Genomic DNA, 18427 nt, shown 5'->3' on the forward strand with positions numbered 1-18427 from the left:
AGAGGAATAACAGGAAATCACAATTTCTGGTAACAATTCTTGTAACTATTTTTTTTTTTTGCAGCCAACTGCCTAAAACTGCAGGTTTACTTATTTAGGATTGAATGAGGTAACCTTGCTTAGACACTCAATAGAATGACTCAAATGACATAATAAGAAAATGTTTGATAAATATATATATATATATATATATATATATATATATATATAGAGAGAGAGAGAGAGAGAGAGAGAGAGAGAGAGAGAGAGAGGGAGAGAGAGGGAGAGACGTGACGTATATGTAGACGTGACATCAACTTTTAACTCACTATAAGTTTGACATCAGTTACAAAAAGGAAATCACAAAGCTGTTCAGCTCTAACACAGAAAAGTGCAGTTGACTTGATTTATAATGGTTGAACTTTAACTGCGTGTTGGATAAGGAAACACCCAGATGAGCATCATGACAACAGAACAGTCCCTCACTTTCCTCCCTGTGGGATTTCTTTTATAATATCCATAAAGTAAAAGGTGGAGCAGAGCTATTACTCTTACACCTGCTTTATGAGAGTTTTTTACATGACCAACATGTGAAAACACGTATCATCCTGATTTAGTTTAACTCTGTTTGAACCTTGCTGTAGTGTGTTGTTCACATCGAGAGTTTAAGCAACAGTATTAATGGTATTGCGCCTTTGCTTGAATAATTAAGTTAGCTTTTTAAATGCTTTTATAGCTGTTTCTTGGTTTCATCTTAATGTGAGAATTTAAAAAAAAACGTTAATCTCCATGTTTTTATTTATCTATCTTTTTTATTTAAAAAACCAAATACATTCAAAGACGTGAGAAGAGCCCGATTTTAATGCTGTCCTTTGGTATCTTGTTTTCTTTTCCTCAAACTCTGAGCATAGGCTATCAAATTATCCTTAAGTAGTTTGTTACAAGACATTGAACCATGTCAGATTGGAGAGAAAAACAGACATCTTTGGTTCTATGTCAAAAATCAAATCAGGAAGTAAACATACCAATAGCTTTGTTATATGATGACTAAAAACTGCTGTCTTACAATTCAAAAAGGTTAATCTTACTGAAAATGTTTCTGTATTACTTACCAGCCTTTCACCTGAGAGCTTCTCCTTCACTGATGTCTTGATGAGACCTTTGACTCTTGTTCCTGCTTATGATTATCGGCTGGAGGCTGTAAAAATAAATGATTAACATTGAGACATGCAGAGCCAATAAAGGTGCACTAAACCTCCACCTTTATATTGGTGAAAGAAACACCAAAGCATCTTCCTGAAATTAGATCGATCAATTCAAACTTCAAATGTTTGTTTTATGCTCCCACACTTAGCCACATTCTGTTTATGATTTGTTAGACATGAGACACAGCACCAGGAAAACACCTCATCCCATCATTGGCTGGCCCTGTCACCAGTGAAAGATGGCATTGTGCCATACTGGCTCACGAAAGTCCAGACCAGAACCCAGGAGCGTCTGAACTGCTCTTTTGTTTAAACTGGTGCTGGATGGTTAGCTGTAGCAACACCATCAGTCTTTCTGCTTCCATTGAGATGACCAGACCTGAGCAATAACCTCTCTAAAAAGTGTCTCATCAGAAACAAACACTTAATGTTTTAAGGTCTGCCTTCCTAATTACAGGCCATCACACAAAGGATTAGTTTCTCTTCAACCCAATGGATTCATTCATAAACAGACATTTGCTTCAGAACAAAGAACAGTTCCACACATCTTCACTCCGATGGAAAACATTCAAGATTATTTCTGTTTAAAATTGATTTTATTAACAGAGATACAAATGCAATTACAATTACGAACCTTCAGATGTTTCTTGTTTATATATGTACATTTTTTTTCGAATGTTACATGATTTCTATTCTTAAGAAAATAAAAAAGTATAGCCTGAAGATGCGTGCAAGAATTTTGCTATAAAACTAACTGTGCTAAAGGGAGTCAATACTATTAAGAGGGATACATTTGTCTTAGCATGTAATAAGTAACTCAGGACAGCAGTAATGTGCTATATGCTAACATCAGCTAGTTAGTATGTTTACAGTGATGCTGCTGTCATGTTGATGTTTAGGTGTTCTTCAATCAGCGTCTCATTTTATTGTGTTAGCATCCTGACAAATATCTAATAAGCTCTTAAAACCATTAAAGCTGCTGCTGATGAGGTTTTAATTAGTTTGTCAAATATGTTCTCAAAAACGTATTTAAATTAATTTACGAAAAGTATGGTATACTGTTTTGGCTATATGCTGATGCTATAGGTGACATCAAGGGATTCAAGTTTTTAAAATTCATTCTGAGTTATTCCTCTACCACAATTAAAGAAAACAATAAAAACTTCCTGCCTTGGTAACATAAATTATTTTACAGATTTACAAGTTGATATAATCAACAGAACATACAAAAACTGATCAATTCAAATACAGGTAGGCCTAATCATTTATTCTCATATTTAAATCAGCCCAACTTGACATCAGACATACCAGCATTTTTTTCCAGACCTAAAATTATCCATCTAGACTTTGGTTTATCACTTCCAGTACTGAACACAACATTGCCACTCCTCAGCTATAAAAATGTATAAATGGGCGGGACTGTTAGGAAACACTGCTGCCAAAGCGATTCAACAGAAACACAGATTAAGAAATGAATCTCAGCTGAATGATTCAATGTTTCCAGGGTTTATATCAGGGAGGTTTCTTAGACAAGATCATAAAGTAAGTCCTGATAAGTAATAATGTTTACTGGCTCATGAATCAACAAAAAGTGGTTCATAAGATAAATAAATAAAATGTAATGTAAAATAAAATGTATTAATGATTGTGTTTGTATTTGTAAGAGATTGTATTTCATATGTAGGTATCTTCCTACAATGAAATTAATAACAGGTCACTGGTACACTATTTTATCATATGTGTATTGGTATAGCACCTTTCAAGAACAGAAAGTCACAAAGTGCTTTATATTATTTATATATTTATTCTGGTGCGTGGAACAAATATCAAGCACTTATCAGAGCACCTATGAGTTCAACTTTATCATATGGGTCAAATCAAAGTGGTTAACTTGATTTATTGTTAAGACATTATCATTAAATTGAGTCTCCTTCATTCAAAAGGAGAGAAATATTCATAAAACATTTTATATGCAAAGACACAGTAGCCTTAATGTTCCACACTTTACAAAAAATAGCTCCATTTATTTTATACAAGACAGAAAAAATAAAGGAACTCCTGTATATTTACTGGGGAGAACTCACAAATATGGGCATAAAGTGAATTTCCATGTTAACTTTTAATACAATTAATTTCGGTTTATTTGACTTCCTATCTTTAGGGGATGTGAATAACCCTTTACTTCTTAATTGACATTAATTTAATAAATATAAACTTAAGTTTAAACATCTGCATACATAAAATGAGGCATTTCAAAAAGAAAAGGGAAAAGTTGGTCCCACTTTATACCTGACTATTATCACATAATCAGGTGAGTTACTGTGCATCGTTCCTTAAATTTGTGTGAACCTTTATTCTAACATTTGTTTAAACTATTCTATAATTAGCTTTGGTTCATCAAAGATTCCAATATAAAAAATGCCATTGATTCCTCTCTTCTATTCCACTTACTAAACTTAAGTGCTTGAAGTTTTGGAGACGACCCTGAACTTTCGAGTCAGACTCTCAAGTCTTTTCACTTCATTACGGTAAAAATGGCAGCGCGGTGTGTGCGCTACGCTCTGGAAATACGCAGAAATGGGGGTGTAACGGAGAACTGCAGAAACCCGAAACAACAGTGGGCTGGATTAGCTTTTCCAAAACACAATACTAGCGGTCATGGATATAAAATCGGGGTCTTTGGACCAGTAAATGTGCGTAATTGACAGCCAGGATGCGTTGATAAAACTCGAGTGTAATGTTTAGCACCTTTTTCTCAGCAGTGGTGAAATCCACGGAATGTTCCACACGGGAACAGCTGACCATAAGATGCCGCACTTAGCCTAACGAGATGTGAAAATTACAAGGAAAATAGCAGTGATCAGATGTTTTCATATTAACAATCAGGTAACTACACTCCTCCTCTTGCTATTCCTTTGTCTCGGCAGAATTTGGGTCATTTTTTCCTGCGTGTTGACGGGAGATGGTTAGACGGGTTATTACTGTTGTCATCCAGCTCAACCTCCAGCCCCTCCTTGTTTTGCTGCTACCGAGAGCGATGTTGTAATGTTTACATTTAGTATGTTGCAAAGCACTGCTGCTGTCATTGATCTGCTTTTCAACAAGTGCACACTTTTGGCTGCGTACAAAAGACTAGATCTGCTCGAAAGCTTTGCAGTGAAGCAATCACAACAGGCACAGACATTATTTATGAACTCTCACTGGACAAATCGGGCCTTATATGTAGCTTTCAAGGCCCAAATAAAGCTTAATAGTCCTCCTGATCAAACCACATCAAAAATATTCAGCTGAATTCGCTCTAACAGGTTACAAAGCATTACAGCTGAACGTTCATGTTATAGCTGATTATGGCTGTTCCTCACTTTATCAAGCAAATGCAACATTATATAACCGGCTGAAGTCTATAGCACTGTAGCCTTGATTGTGTTTGTTTGAAGAAAAGCAGTCTGCCACCACAGAGGCTTTAAACGTGTCTCAGTAGACTACTCATAACCCTTTAATATAAGTCAAGGCTGTGCATTTGGAGTCCAATCTTTGGAAACAATTCGTGTTTTTTAATGTAAAAGGATTTACTAAGCTTAAACTTAAACTATAAGAAATGCTGAGTTACAACCAAAACCCCTGTGTTCTACTATTTTTAGTAAAACTAAAAAATGCTCTTTATAGCACAGTCTGATGCAAAGTTATTTATTAATCGGTCGGTGTTGCTCTATATTACAGAACCAGTTTGACTTGTGCATTAATGATGTGCGTTATTTTAATCGTTTAGTTTAAGTAGGCCAAACTGTTTATTTGTTTAAATCTTGAATGTGAAAGTTATTATTATTATTATTATTATTTGGCATGTAAGTATGACTTTAAGCGGGAGTTTAAGCACAACGTGGGTATACTCAAGTAAAGTGCAAGCATCTTAATATCCTATTTAAAACAAAGCTTTAGTATTTGTTTAATAACTTGACAGATTACAATTTATAATCGATAATTATTTATATGATTATAAAAAGTAATTTATGGATTTTTGCATGACGTCTAGTTGAGTTATGTTTTCATAGTGTATAACCTCACATAGAGCTTTGTATGTTTGTGTTTATAATCCACAACAACAACAACAGGAGCTGCTTGTTTTGATACATTGTAGCAAACACTGTCTGGACGTCTAATGTCTGTGTTTGCTGCATGCTGATTGGTGCTTCAGAAGAGGGGGCGGGGCTTCGTCGTAACAATGCATTTCAAGGAACATACACGCGCCAAGGAATGTTTCTATTGAGGATGTTGTTAACGTTTTTTTTGTTTGCACGCGACTAACGGTATTTCATGCCCGGGTAAACTCTGCCGTTAACCGACAGGTCGTTTTGTGGTTTCCGGAAAACGGATATATGCAGGAGAGTTGAACGCTTGTGTTAGCTGGTTAGCTTTAGCAAGAGAACAGTAGCTCTTTCCGACATTGTCCAAAAAAAAAAGAAACAGTCAGAGAAAACGTCAGTCCCGATGTTTTAACCTGCACCCGCTGATGGTGGTCTGTTAGGAGCGATCACCTGTGTTACCTGTGAGGATAACTTGATGGGACTGAAACACCTGCCAGCTCTCCTTCTCGCCGATCAAGCAAACTAGCGGAAAAAAGTAAGCTGTGTGCTGTGTGTTGTTGGCCAGCTGCCTCCGTGTAGCCAGTCCGCACAAAGCTGCTCTCTGTCTGTGGTGTCAGTGACATTATTTCAGCTTTGTACAGCAGGTATAACTGAACAGGTGTTATTATAACCGTGCATTAGCATGCTAGATGGATAGTGTGTCACAGTCACAGCTATGTGAGCCCTGCTTCACCTGGACAAAGCGTTAGCCTAGCTTGGCTGGAGGAAGTGGCCCTGAAATCGAGAAACAACATTTAAACACACCTCACGCGTGTTTTCACTCCCGTAGTTGTGTGTGCATTGTGTCATGTTCAACACTTTGTGACGGTGTAGCATCTTCAGAAAGTGTGAAAAAGCGAGCAGTCCCACTTGCCTAGCAAATCTTTTGTTGTTGCTTTGTCTTTTGAGCACATGGCTCTCCATGTTTTGTTCAGGCATGCTACAGCGACCCCTATTTATTCTGCCTCCACATATAGACCAGTGCATTAATAATGACACTATTAATCAAACACTCATATATTCACTATATGTTCCAGCAGTTAAGTTGGGATCAAGTCTGTATTATGTTCTAATAAACGTTTAGATATAAGCTTGGCCTTTATGAATGGGTGCGGCTGAAACATGGTGACTGTTTTCAAAATAGACAGGCCTTTCATTTCAAATGTGTTAGAAACTTTTCAGTCACTTGGTAAAACTAAACGTGCAGTCATGATGTTTTGTTCACATTAATCCATCCATTAAACATATTTTTTGCCATGCATGGAGCCCAGGTTTAAAGTCCTCCTGAGTTCAGCTTCATAACAGAAATGTCCATTAATAAATAAATCTGTAATCATCCACATTACATTGTTTTATGAGGAAATGGTAACATGTAACTTTGTTTGGTGTTTTTCTGTTAAAAGGAGTAAAACTAGAGTGGGGTGGTATGACATCAAATCAATATCACAATTAATTGAACATTTCACCTTGATTACGATAAATAAAGGATTATGTTGATTTAGTTTTTTGCCCTCGTAGTTCACTTACATGGTCTCTACAGTAAATATGCTCCACTATTAAAGCTGGGATATTATTTCTTATGTAAGAGTGAATATCTGATGAACTATTCTGTGCTCATTTTTTAAAAAATATTTTGAACTGAAATGAATTAATTGCTTGAAATAAAAAAAACAACACATTTTGGTTGTAAACTAGAAATGAACTTCTCTAAAAGAGTTTTTCCGCAGTGTTTACATTTCACTTCTTTCTGTGCGATGTCGTCTGCCCTAAGGTCAAAATGCGTCCAAACGACGGGCGTTGCTTCCATGTCAGATGGACTTGTCGTCACGTGAAAATAATTGAAATAATCAACAGGGGCAAGATTACATGGGTTGGAGGTCCTGAATGTCAGCTTCGGCCTCAGTTAAACTGCAACCCAATATTACTTCTTTCCACGTTACTTTCAGTAATGTCTGTATTGTGTTCTCAGTAATACACAAAAAGGATGTAGCGTGTGAAGTTGGTTTGTGAGTGACTGTCAATCCATGTCATTTTGCAGGGTTAAGACAATCAGAGGCTACACACAAGTGCCTCCACTGAACCATTTCCTTTCCCAGAGTGTGACTCGTCTGCACGACGTCACCAATGCGACCATGGGAAATAGCAGTAAATAGGCTGCCACCAACAGCCCCCTTAAACCCCAGGAGGTTCCTTGGAGAGCCCTGCAACGTCCCAGTGCATCCCAGGAGAAGGTACCAACTCTGATTCATCTTATTGTTGGCAGTTTTCTTTGAAAGATGTTTATTAACGTTTTATGTGTTAAAGGAACGAAGGCTTTCCTACAGACCAAAAAAAACCCACCTTTCTCTTTCTTCATCAAACTTGTTATTGAGATGAATACAAAACAGTTGTTTCTGAACTGTGTTGTCATAACAAAACAATGAGTGTTAATTCACTGTTTATTAAAAATGGTTAACTATCGCACCAACCTTTATGACTTTCTCTCACTCAGTCGAACCCTTCTTTTTTTGTATTCTTGTGTATTTGATGCCGTTATTTGTGGCTCAAGCGTCGAGTGTAAGTGTAACGTCAAGTCGGAACAATTGTCAAATACATTTAGAGACGATAAGTGAATGATTGTTTCTGCATCAAGTTCCCCTTTTAAAAAGGTTTTAAACAGCCTTTATTAACTCTCTGTATCCTCAGTTGTTCAATGTAGCAGATTAATAAATCCAGTCAGAGCAGCGGAGTGCACCCCCCCCAAAATCCTGAAAGAATCACTAATTACCCAACACATAACTGTTGGTGACTATTTTAGGAGGCTACGGTTTGATCCTGAGCTGTATGTATCTCGTTTACCCGTTAATGAGCAATATGCACGACTTATTCCTGAAAAGGGATGCTTTGAAAGCAGGACACACTGTTCACCCACCTTCTCAAGAGGAAAGAGGAGCAAGTGTTGGGACATGCTCACCTCTGCTGATGGGTGGCAGGAACATTCGAAAACTTATCAGGATTTCTCTGTATGTGTATGTTTGAAAAAAGATGCCTACAATACAGCTACTGATCTTTCAATGGGAAGTCAACTAAGTGAGGAAGTGTAATTTTTTTTTTATTTTATTTTTTTACTTTATGACCTTACAGCCCACCAGTGAGACGCCAGTGGGGGAGACGAGACAGACCTGTTCTGCACAACTCGTTGGTCCAGGATGAGAACTTCCATCGTCTGCTTTTCTCCCATCACCACCAACAGGTTCCTTTAGATGAGTCCAGACAATACAGCCACACCAGCACGGCACCACGCATGCTTCACCCTGCTGCTCATCTGCCCCAGCAGAGCCCCATCATGGTGGATCTACACGACCAGGTAACGGGGAAAAAGGAACTGTCGGATGAGCACTGAAGTGTAACATTTTAAAAAGCGTGATTCCGTGACCTCTTCTTTTTCCCTAAAGATGCACCAAGGATCCGTTCCAATATCATACACTGTTACAACGGTGACGACCCACGGATTTCCCATCCACACCGGGCAGCCCCTTCCAGGGTGCAACACTCAGCAGCTCCCAGCATGCTCGGTAATGTTCAGCGGACAGCTCTCTCTGCTCTGCTGCCTTCCTCCTCCTGTGAGTTTGAAAAGGAAGAGCCCAAATGTCATAGTGGCATCCATGTAGCACACCATACCAGCCATGCAATCTGTCACTTTTCATGACTTACAAACGAGCTGCTGCAGGGTTTAGGCTTTAGTCTGTTCACAAACAGTCAGCGACATGCATATAACTGTGTCCTTCATGCAGTTCATTCTTGGAAAACAGTCTGACTTCAGAGTAATATTAAGTGTGGTGTTGTGGCAGTACTGTGCTGTTACTGTATGTAATGCATTGCTTCTGTTCACTACATGCTTACAACATGCTTTCATTGTATCTGCAAATATGAGGAGCAAATTTGCTTTGGTTAGGCGAAGGTTAATCAAAGTGTTTAATCCAGAAACATTTATTTAGAATTAAGACTCTGTTTAAATGTTTGTGTTTTTTTTCCCCTGTGTTTTTTTTTTCTCTCTTCACAGCTCATACAGGCATGTACCATGCAGCATATGCCAGTGTCTTATCAAGCCTTTCCACCCCTAATCTCCAGCGAACATTTTGTATTGCACCCAACCCCATCAGTACCCCCCCACCAGCCGCCGCACCTTACTCCTCTGAGCCAGTTTGTCCCTTTACAGCCTCAGCACCCACGCATGGTGAGTAGGTCGCAGCAGACGTGTGTCAGCGTGGCTACATGGGGAGCAGCAGTTGAATTTGAACGCACCTCTTGGAGCTGACTGAAACCTTCTCTGTACATCTCTCTTCCCAGCCTCTGCAGAGGGTAGAGAATGAAGTTGACCTAAGAGGGGACCAGCACCCATTAGGGACCTTTTCCTACCCTCCGTCCCATCACCCACCAGCGCTGCCTCCGTCTCTGCCCTTACAGTATCTTCCTCAAGAACCTCTGCATCAAGAGCTTCCCTTTGGAGTGGTGAGACGGCCTCTGGGGGGAAAAAAAACATTTTTATTATTTTTTTTTTTTTTTAAACACTAACCTGTATCACAGCTGTACAGGTTGATTGAGCTGAAGGCTGCACAGATCAAAAGGGCATATGAGTCCTTCAAATAATTACATTTAGTAGCTAAAAATGCCAAAAGGGGATATTAAAGTTCAAACGTGAAAAAACATTTTCTTGTCTGCTACAGACAGTTGTTTTAGACTCTATAGAGCATATTGCAGGTTAAAGACACCAGTGAACAAATCATAGGGAAATGACTTCAAAACACTATTTTGAAAGAAATTTATAATTTAACAATCCTCCAGGGTCTCCTGGAGACGTTTTAGCACGTTTGCTTGCTTTACTTCCGCATTCGACTGACGTAACATGAAGGAGTCCCGCTGGATCCCCATCTGTTTAACATGGATAAACATGGATCTGAGTGTCACTCCCGTCAATAAAGAGGAAGAAAATATCTATTATTATACATATGACAGTGCACTTGCTTATTATCATGAACCTGTTAGACGTGATAGAGAGCAGAAATAGGAGGAATAACGGGCACAGGAGAGAAGCTGTGGTGTGAGGATAGAACCCAGGGCCGGCGTCCTGGTGAGTGACAGGTGTCAGCTAGCCATATATGAGCCAGTGCTGTGTTCACATCAGCACATGTAAAGTTTGTAATTAGATACAAGAACTCAAAAACAACTTGTAGTAGGTGTAGTAGCAGCTACAGTCTGTACAAATGCAGCACAAATGTCTTTATAGTATATTCCTGATGCAGCCCAGTGCTCATGTTGTTTAAATAGCAAATAAAGTGTTTGGTGCAGGATGCTCCTGATATGAGTTCACAGTGCACGTCCACTGAACGTAATCCACACAAACATGCACAACAGCGCACACGCTCCACAGTTTAATATATTGGCTTTTGCACTTACATAAAGGGATAGAGCGCTGACAGACGTCAGGCTGGGGTTTCTGTTTGTTTCCAATCTACACGTTCTGTCTTTCCCAACTGCGCACACGCTCTCTTGCATCTGTCCGGTGTCTTATTACGCGCACACTCGAGAATATAACAGAGGATTCCGGCAGATCAAATCATGAAAAGCTTACTGCCTGTGTATAGCCCATTTTATGTGAAACAGCCGGAGATTTAAATCATGAATGAGGAAACGCTTTTTATACGGGATGCCGAAACATCCTACGTGTCTGTTCAATCGTTTCTGAGGTTGTGGGAATAATTCAGCCAAAACACACCAGGAATAAACAAACCACATACGCTATGCGCCCAGATTGTGCGCTGCGTAAATTCCAAATTATAATACACGCCCAAAATCGCTGTACGCTTTAAGCTAACATAATAGTGACCATAGTGACAAAGACAGAGGGATAAGAGTTGTAACTTTAGTTTGATAGGTGCTTCTGCAGGAAGTGTCAGCCCATGACCTCAGCAGTGAAGAGTCTGTGCTACAGGGAGGTGTCATGTGCCTGCTCTCACTCACTACCACGTATTACTACGCCTCTTTAATCATGTGATGCTTTCGTGTGTTTTATTCTTTTAATCTCTTCTTATAAACGTTTGTTTGTAAAGTGTTTTATACTCCCGGTGCAAAACAGATTCCCCCAGGGGCAATAAAGGTTTCATTCATTCATTCATGAGCATACACATAAAGCTGATCAAAGCACAGTGACAAAACGTGACTCCCTTATGTTACGTCATATGACTCGTTGGAAAAAAAGCGTGTTCTAAACAGCCACTTGACTCCTCCCCTTAAAATAGAGCCCTTTAATGTTAAAGAACATGTAACAAAAAAAATTTATGTACTTATTCTAAAACCATTATCAGACAGTGTGAAGTGTTAATTTACAAAAAAAAAAAAATATATGCTCTTTAAGACATAGAGATGAATCCACCCAATTCTCTATAACTTATCTTAGATCCTCGTCTACTCAAATAAACGTGTTCTATTTGTATAATGTTAAATACTTACTTTGGGTGCTGAGAAGAAAGTCATGAATGAATCTCGTCCCCTGGGTTTCATACTATGTTCAGTGTGATTTTGAAAGGATGTCGTCTCATTATCACCGTGCAGAAACTCTTCAGTCCATCTGCTTGTTATGGCTCATCAGTGAGCAGCTCAGCTCCAGCTGTCTGGCTCTGTCTAACTTGATTCAAGGCGCACAGGCACCAGCTAAAGTAAAACACTTTTCTTTAAACTAAGAAGAGTTAATTTGATCGTCAGTGTCACAATAGGCGTCTGCATTACGTAAGCATTTAAGAAGTCATTTAAATAAAATGACGTTTTTTGTTATCCAACAATATTAATATTAGCAGCAAACTTTTCAAGACAGAGAAAAGAGACAATCTTAAGAGAGCAGCAACATTCAGATGAACAGTTATAACAGGCCCAAAGTTTAAAGAGCCAATGGAGACAAAGAAAGGTTCAAAACGATCAAACAGTGAAGTTAAAACATGCTCACCGGCGCTCCGATAAAATGATCTGTCTGACAAAAGGAGTCTGAAGGAAGGATTTAAAAACATAAACGTCAGCTGAATGAACAGGAAGTTAAAGAGTGTCTCAGAACTGAGGGAGAAATCACAGCAGAAGTTTGACCATTCAAACCTTTGCTCAATAATAATTCAGCTAGATTTCAGTAACGACTGCAACCTTTAAAAAAAAAAAAAAAAACTTGCCAATAATAAGGGTCTTTGACTCACTCAGTTCTTCATCGACTTGTCCATTTCCCCATGCCAGTGTCCTTTTAATACAGTCACGCTTTGCTTTAACTTGGAATAATCTTGAAGAAGATAACAGAGGGAAATATAATCAGAGAATTTAGTTTGACACAAGTCTCTGTTTCTCCACAGCCATATCCCCAGATGCTGCCCCGGAGAGTGAGTGGACAGAGATATCGGTTGCATCAGCCCCTCCCCCCTCCTCCTCCACCTCCATCTTACTACCCCGGCTTCCTCCCTTACTTCCTGTAAGTACCTGCAGTCGAAGTGCCAGTCTCAAACCTGCCATTCTTTCTCCAATAACGTGGATGTCATCAGTTACATTCAATGTTTTGTAGGGATGTGAAGATCAGTCGTGAGGCAGTTACAAATCGATTCGACTGTGTCAGGGTTCGAATCGGTTCTCGGAAAAAAGAATCGCAGTAGTAATGTGAAGCGTCAGCAGCTGTAGAGCAGAGAAGGTTGGTTGTAATAAGCAGCCGTTATCACGGCAGTGGAAGCATTTTCCCAAGACAGAAAATGAAAGACAAAAACTGTGCAAATATCACAACAAGACAGAAAACTTCACAAATAGCACAACCAACAAGCAGAAGCTCCAATCACCTCCAGATTCTCTTCAAATAAACCGTGAGAGAATCGTGTCGTGAGTCGAGTGAATCGTTACATCCCATAGTTTTTTTTCCATCTCTGCTTTTCAAAGTTGTGCTGTGAAGCAGCTGGACGGAAACCATGTGGTTACAACAAGTTCTACTTCTTTGTGCTTGTGCAGGTCAATGCTTCCTGTGCCGCCAACAGCAGTGGGCCCTGCCATCAGTCTAGACCTGGATGTGGATGATGTGGAGATGGAGAACTATGAGGTAAGTGTGAACCTCATCGTTTGGGGGAGAGAATTAAAACGCCACAACCAGTTTTTTTTCAACAAGATGAACATTAGGTCGATACCAAACAGGAGATCTCGTTGCTAAAAAAAAAGTTTAGTTCAGAGGTTTTAAACCCTGTGATCCAAAGTATTTCAACTGGAGTATTTAGAGTAGTTTAAAGTTCTACAACGCTCCTGTATAAATCCTTTTAGAATGTAAAGAATTGTAGAAATTCCAATGAGCAATAACTTTTTTTTATGGTTCTTTTGACATTTCGAAGCAAAGGCTACCTCTTTCTTGTTGTCTGTTTATGATGTCTTTGTGGATGGGTGAGACTTGTTTTTGGCTCTATGGATCACACCGCGCTTTAATTGTATTTTAGAACATAAATAAATGTTATAAAACACGCGGACCGTTCTCAGTATTGCGTCTCTTTTTCTCTGTGTAGGCATTACTGAATCTGGCAGAGAGGCTTGGTGAGGCGAAACCACGCGGGCTCACCAAAGCAGACATAGAGCAACTTCCGTCCTACAGATTCAACTCAGAGAATCATCTGTCTGAACAAACGCTGTAAGATTTCAACTCACCTTTTAAAGAAACCAGACACTCGTACCCTGTATGAAACATCTGGTAACCCCTCCCTCTGCTCTCCTCAGGTGTGTTGTGTGCTTTAGTGATTTTGAGTGCAGGCAGCTACTTCGGGTATTACCGTGTAACCACGAATTCCATGCAAAGTGTGTGGATAAATGGTTAAAGGTAAGTGCAAAATTCTCAACAGATTTTTTTCTTTCATGTAACTATCTTGATGCACAATGATGAATGTCTTTTTTTTTTTCCTTTGTGATTTACTTTCAGACCAATCGCACTTGTCCAATCTGCCGAGCCGATGCCTCGGACGTTCACCGGGAGGTGGAGTGAGGACTGTCTCTGAGTGCTGAACATGAACGCTGCACACTCCTGAGTCTTTCCCCTGAAACTGGGGACATCTGCCACCTGACCTGCGTCCTCCAGAAAATATAGCTTGCCACCCTACTCCTCCCGCCCCTTCCTCAATAATAAGCAATCCAGGATTGTTTCTGGAGCCTGTTGTACCTCTGCTGTGCTTCAATGTCCCGAGTCTCATGAAACCCACTGCCTATTGCAGCCTAAAGCCAGAGGTCTGGGATTGCCAGCCCGTCTTTCTCTGCCCCCCTCGTCGCAGATTCCAAAGATTTACCCTACGATGCATCTTTTGCTGCTTTTGTTTACAGGGTTTCATTTTTATTTGGTGGATTTGGTTGTGGTGTTCATGACTAGCAGGAGTCCTGCTTGGGAAAAAGGTGAGTCGGGAGCCTGGAGGATGATAGGCTGGACACTTTGTGCAATTAGCAGAAAATAATAGGAATACTTCAACATGGTTATCTGTGTTTGGAGGCGATGCCTGACCATCATAGATGCATGTTTGTGTAGGTGTTGGGCAAAGTGACTTGTTAATAATGTATGTTCTGCAATAATGTATTGATCATTTCAACAGTTTTACCCCTAATTTGTTTTAGATTTGCCAATGCTATTGTGAAAGTGTGACTTGCTGTGGTTAAATGCAGATTCTGTAAAGCCTGAGGTTATGGACTGCAAGTGATGGGACATGCAACTATGGGGTGTTGTCAACCCCAGATTATCCTCTTTGGAGAGCAGATCTGTACAAATGCAGTCATGGATTATTGGACTGCATTTTTTTCTTTTTTCAAGGTCATTTAGCATAACTGCACAAGTGCTACACCCACCCTCCATGTCAGCATCGTTCCTCTGGCAAGTGTGTATGCGTGTGTGCATATTGTGTGTACGTTTGTCCTGTTCACAGAGCCAATGCATTGTGTAACCACTGGATACAGGGCAGCATGCTAGGATTTGCATGAACTGTTGATTCAGACTAGCAATATTTTAATCAAGCATTGCCACCAAATTGATGAAATTCTAAGGAGAAAAAAAAAAGACAAAGAAGCATACTTAAAAAAAACAAAAAAACAGCTTGCTTATTCAGAAAAGCGCCTCGAGGGAAGACTTGCATGTGGTTCCACCCTGACTGCGTTTAAAGATGGGAGTCCTTGTCTGAAGGCTTTGCTGACGCCATAGTGCTCTGGAGGCCTGTGCAGAAAGCAATACGAACAGTGAGTTGCAAGTTACAAATGAACTTTCTTCCCCTTTTTAGGAAGACGGGGCTTTTATTTCTTTGTTTGTGAGCCAAATCCAATATACAGATATAGCCTATACTGTTCAAGATTTCAGATCTGCCTTCTTATGACCTTGACAAGCACAAACCTATTACTAATCCTGAATACACTTTTGTCATTTCCACTTGTTTTAAAAGTATGTCGTTTTTAGAAAAAAGAAAAAAAAAAGGTTTATTTATTGGTTTTATCTTCTAGAAAAAAATACGTTGAAGGAAATAGTTGGAGCACTAACTATGTTTGTGTATGGTATGTGTTATATCCTGGTAGCTTGGCTGGGTCATTGTCTTAGGCCATGGTAATGGTGTTGTAAAAGAGCAACTGTATGTATAGCTTCAGTGTGAATGCTTTTAGATAAACGTTTGAAGACAGAAGAATGTTGAAAACCTTTGTAGAAGTCACTGGTGGCGCTCCACTTAACGCCAGCTGTCGGTGTCCCACAGTGATCAAGGCGGGGTTTTAAATGACAGAGCGGGAGTGTTCAGTAGTGTAGAAACACTGTCAGACCTCTCGTTCCCTGCTTGTGTTCACACACTAACTAAACAACGCAGGAAACATTCGGGCTTGGGGGGGAGGGGGGGGGAAGAGGGCATCAAATGAACTTTTGCTATGGAGTCACTCTTGTCTCTTAACTGCCCCAGTAAGCACTAACAGGCTGTTGTTACCTTTGCTTTTATATGTGAAGGGATCTTGCCTTTTTCTTTACTTCTGTTTCTTAAGTGAATGTGAGTCTTTGATGTGTGTGCCACCTTCCAGAGAAAAAAAAAAGAAGCCATTTAATGAGTTAAACCCACAGCTTTGAGAATTAACCTATGTGTACATATCTATTTGCTGGCATATATTGTAAGTAAAAAAAAACACTCAGGGCCTCTCAGTATATAAGAATAAAGGAGAACAGTCCATTTCAAATAGATGCCATGGAAAGGGTTTATCTGAACTTAGTTTGGTCATTTTCCTCAGACTATAAATAATTTAAGGTAATCAATTATAATATTCTGTTATGTCAGAAAAAGTAGATATTACATCTTTTAAAGACAGGCATGCAAGAAAAAAAAGATCAGTCAATATGTTATTAATATTCACTGAAAAGAGGCAATGTACACTGCAACTCATTACAAGTGTATTATTCAAACTGTTTGACTTTTGTTCTTACTCAAACCATATGTTCAACATAGCGGTTGTGATCCCATTTTTTGATGTGCCGCGATGCACTCTATCCTACCTAATCCACTCCCAAATCTACTTCGGAGATATTTGCATGATTTAAAAAAAAACAGAAAAAAAAAACAGAAAAGCTATTGTGTTATAGTGAAGGATATCTCCAAATCTGGTTGAGACCTATTTAATGGTGCACAATATGCATGCTTGTCAACCAGATCCCAACAGATTTTTAGCTCTAGTTGGCTTTGAGTTCTGGGGGTTTGGATCTTAACGCTCAGCTGATAACTGCCATGCATTGTACTGCACACATTTGTAATAGAACTGAATGACTACAAGATTTTATTGCGCTAACTTCATTTTATAGGAGAAAAAAAAACCTGGTCTTGAGTCCAGAAATTCTTACGTACATTGTGTTACTGTTATTGCCCTAACGACTGAAAGTGACATGCTCTGAAAACTACTGTAGTTGATCAAAAGCCATAGTGAAAAGGTGCTAGATGTTCTGCTTTTAGGTATGAAAACTCACTTGCGTGAATGCAATAGTTTGTCATGGATCCCATGTATTCTTAAAGCATGTTATACTAATACCCCTGAACAATGTCAGTGAAAATCAATATAGTTTAAGGGATAAAAAAATAGTGTTGTCATACTTATTTCAGTGTAGTACTGTACCTGCCTAACAGGCTCTTGCTCTCAGTGTATCAATATCTTCAAATGTATTGTTCACATATAGATTCCTTAATTCATGTTAATGTTAACACTGTTCTTTTTAGATTAAATATTGATAATTGACAATATCCAACTACCTTATTGAATGGAAAGAGAACCTCCCATTTAAGGCCTAGATAATGAGGTCAATTTGAATGACAACTGAGAATAGAGTCTTGTAGTCTTTCTGTTGAGTTATTGAATAATCTCACAGCTTGTGTGGTGCAAAAACGTATTCCAATAAGCAGCTAAAATTAATTTAGGATTTGTGATTGATTGCTCTGTAGACACCATTTATTGTTTACCAATGACTTTTGCTGTGGTGGGATAGTGGTTTACTGTTCTTACTCTCCCTGGCCTCTAGAGGTCGTTGCCTGAACACCAGACTTCCCACCCGCCAACAGAGCCAGGGGCATGTGTTCTGTGTTAGGCAGATGTTTTGCTTTGGTACTTGCACATTTACAGTTACCTCATTTTTTTTCCATGTTTGTATTGGAGGGCGGGGGGAGAAAACAACTAATATATATTATATATAGGAAGCGGTTCTTATTAATGTTATAATTTTTCATTCCATCGGAATCATATTGTTTGTAGCATTTAACATAACTAGTTAGTGTATTATATATACATCTGTATACTGTTTGAAATTTTTAAGATTTGTACTTTTTTTAAATGAAAGTTGCTAGTTATGCTTTACCAAGTAGTGCAATCATATTTTTTTTTTTTTATTGTTGTGGCTGATTTGAAAGGGTTGTTCACTAATAAATGTATGATGTATACCAATAGCACACTTGTTTGATTTACGTTTGATGACTGAAGGGCAAAAGTACGGTGTTGGAGTAAAGAACTAAGTGCCATCCCAGTAAAAAAAAAAAAAAAAAAAATCAGCCTCTCTTCCTCAAGACGCACAACATAAGCAGCGTAATGATATCAGGATATCACAAGCAA

General features: G+C 39.1%; 1 protein-coding gene across 2 annotated transcripts; it reads left to right on the top strand.

The window, feature by feature from the left end:
• The first annotated feature begins 3759 nt into the window (after positions 1 to 3759).
• rnf44 (ring finger protein 44) lies at positions 3760 to 18264 on the top strand. Of its 2 annotated transcripts, none has more exons than XM_079352556.1 (11): positions 3760 to 4070; positions 7347 to 7539; positions 8432 to 8654; positions 8743 to 8910; positions 9351 to 9524; positions 9638 to 9799; positions 12676 to 12791; positions 13313 to 13400; positions 13852 to 13973; positions 14060 to 14159; positions 14259 to 18264. In XM_079352556.1, the coding sequence occupies exons 2-11, from the start codon at positions 7433 to 7435 to the stop codon at positions 14319 to 14321; spliced, it is 1323 nt and encodes a 440-aa protein (XP_079208682.1). In that variant the 5' UTR covers positions 3760 to 4070; positions 7347 to 7432; the 3' UTR covers positions 14322 to 18264. The 2 variants fall into 2 exon arrangements, with proteins under 2 accessions (XP_079208682.1, XP_079208683.1); XM_079352557.1 differs by having other exon boundaries at positions 3761 to 4070; positions 8743 to 8862.
• Positions 18265 to 18427: the final 163 nt, after the last annotated feature.

This window comes from Symphodus melops, assembly GCF_947650265.1.
Source record: "Symphodus melops genome assembly, chromosome: 9".
In the NCBI taxonomy this organism is placed as follows: domain Eukaryota; kingdom Metazoa; phylum Chordata; class Actinopteri; order Labriformes; family Labridae; genus Symphodus; species Symphodus melops.

Coding starts and splice junctions, on each gene's coding strand:
- rnf44 (XM_079352556.1), top strand. CDS start 7,433: ATGCGACCATGGGAAATAGCAGTAAATAGGCTGCCACCAACAGCCCCC. Junction 8,655..8,742: donor TGGTGGATCTACACGACCAG/GTAACGGGGAAA, acceptor TTTTCCCTAAAG/ATGCACCAAGGATCCGTTCC. Junction 12,792..13,312: donor GGCTTCCTCCCTTACTTCCT/GTAAGTACCTGC, acceptor GTGCTTGTGCAG/GTCAATGCTTCCTGTGCCGC.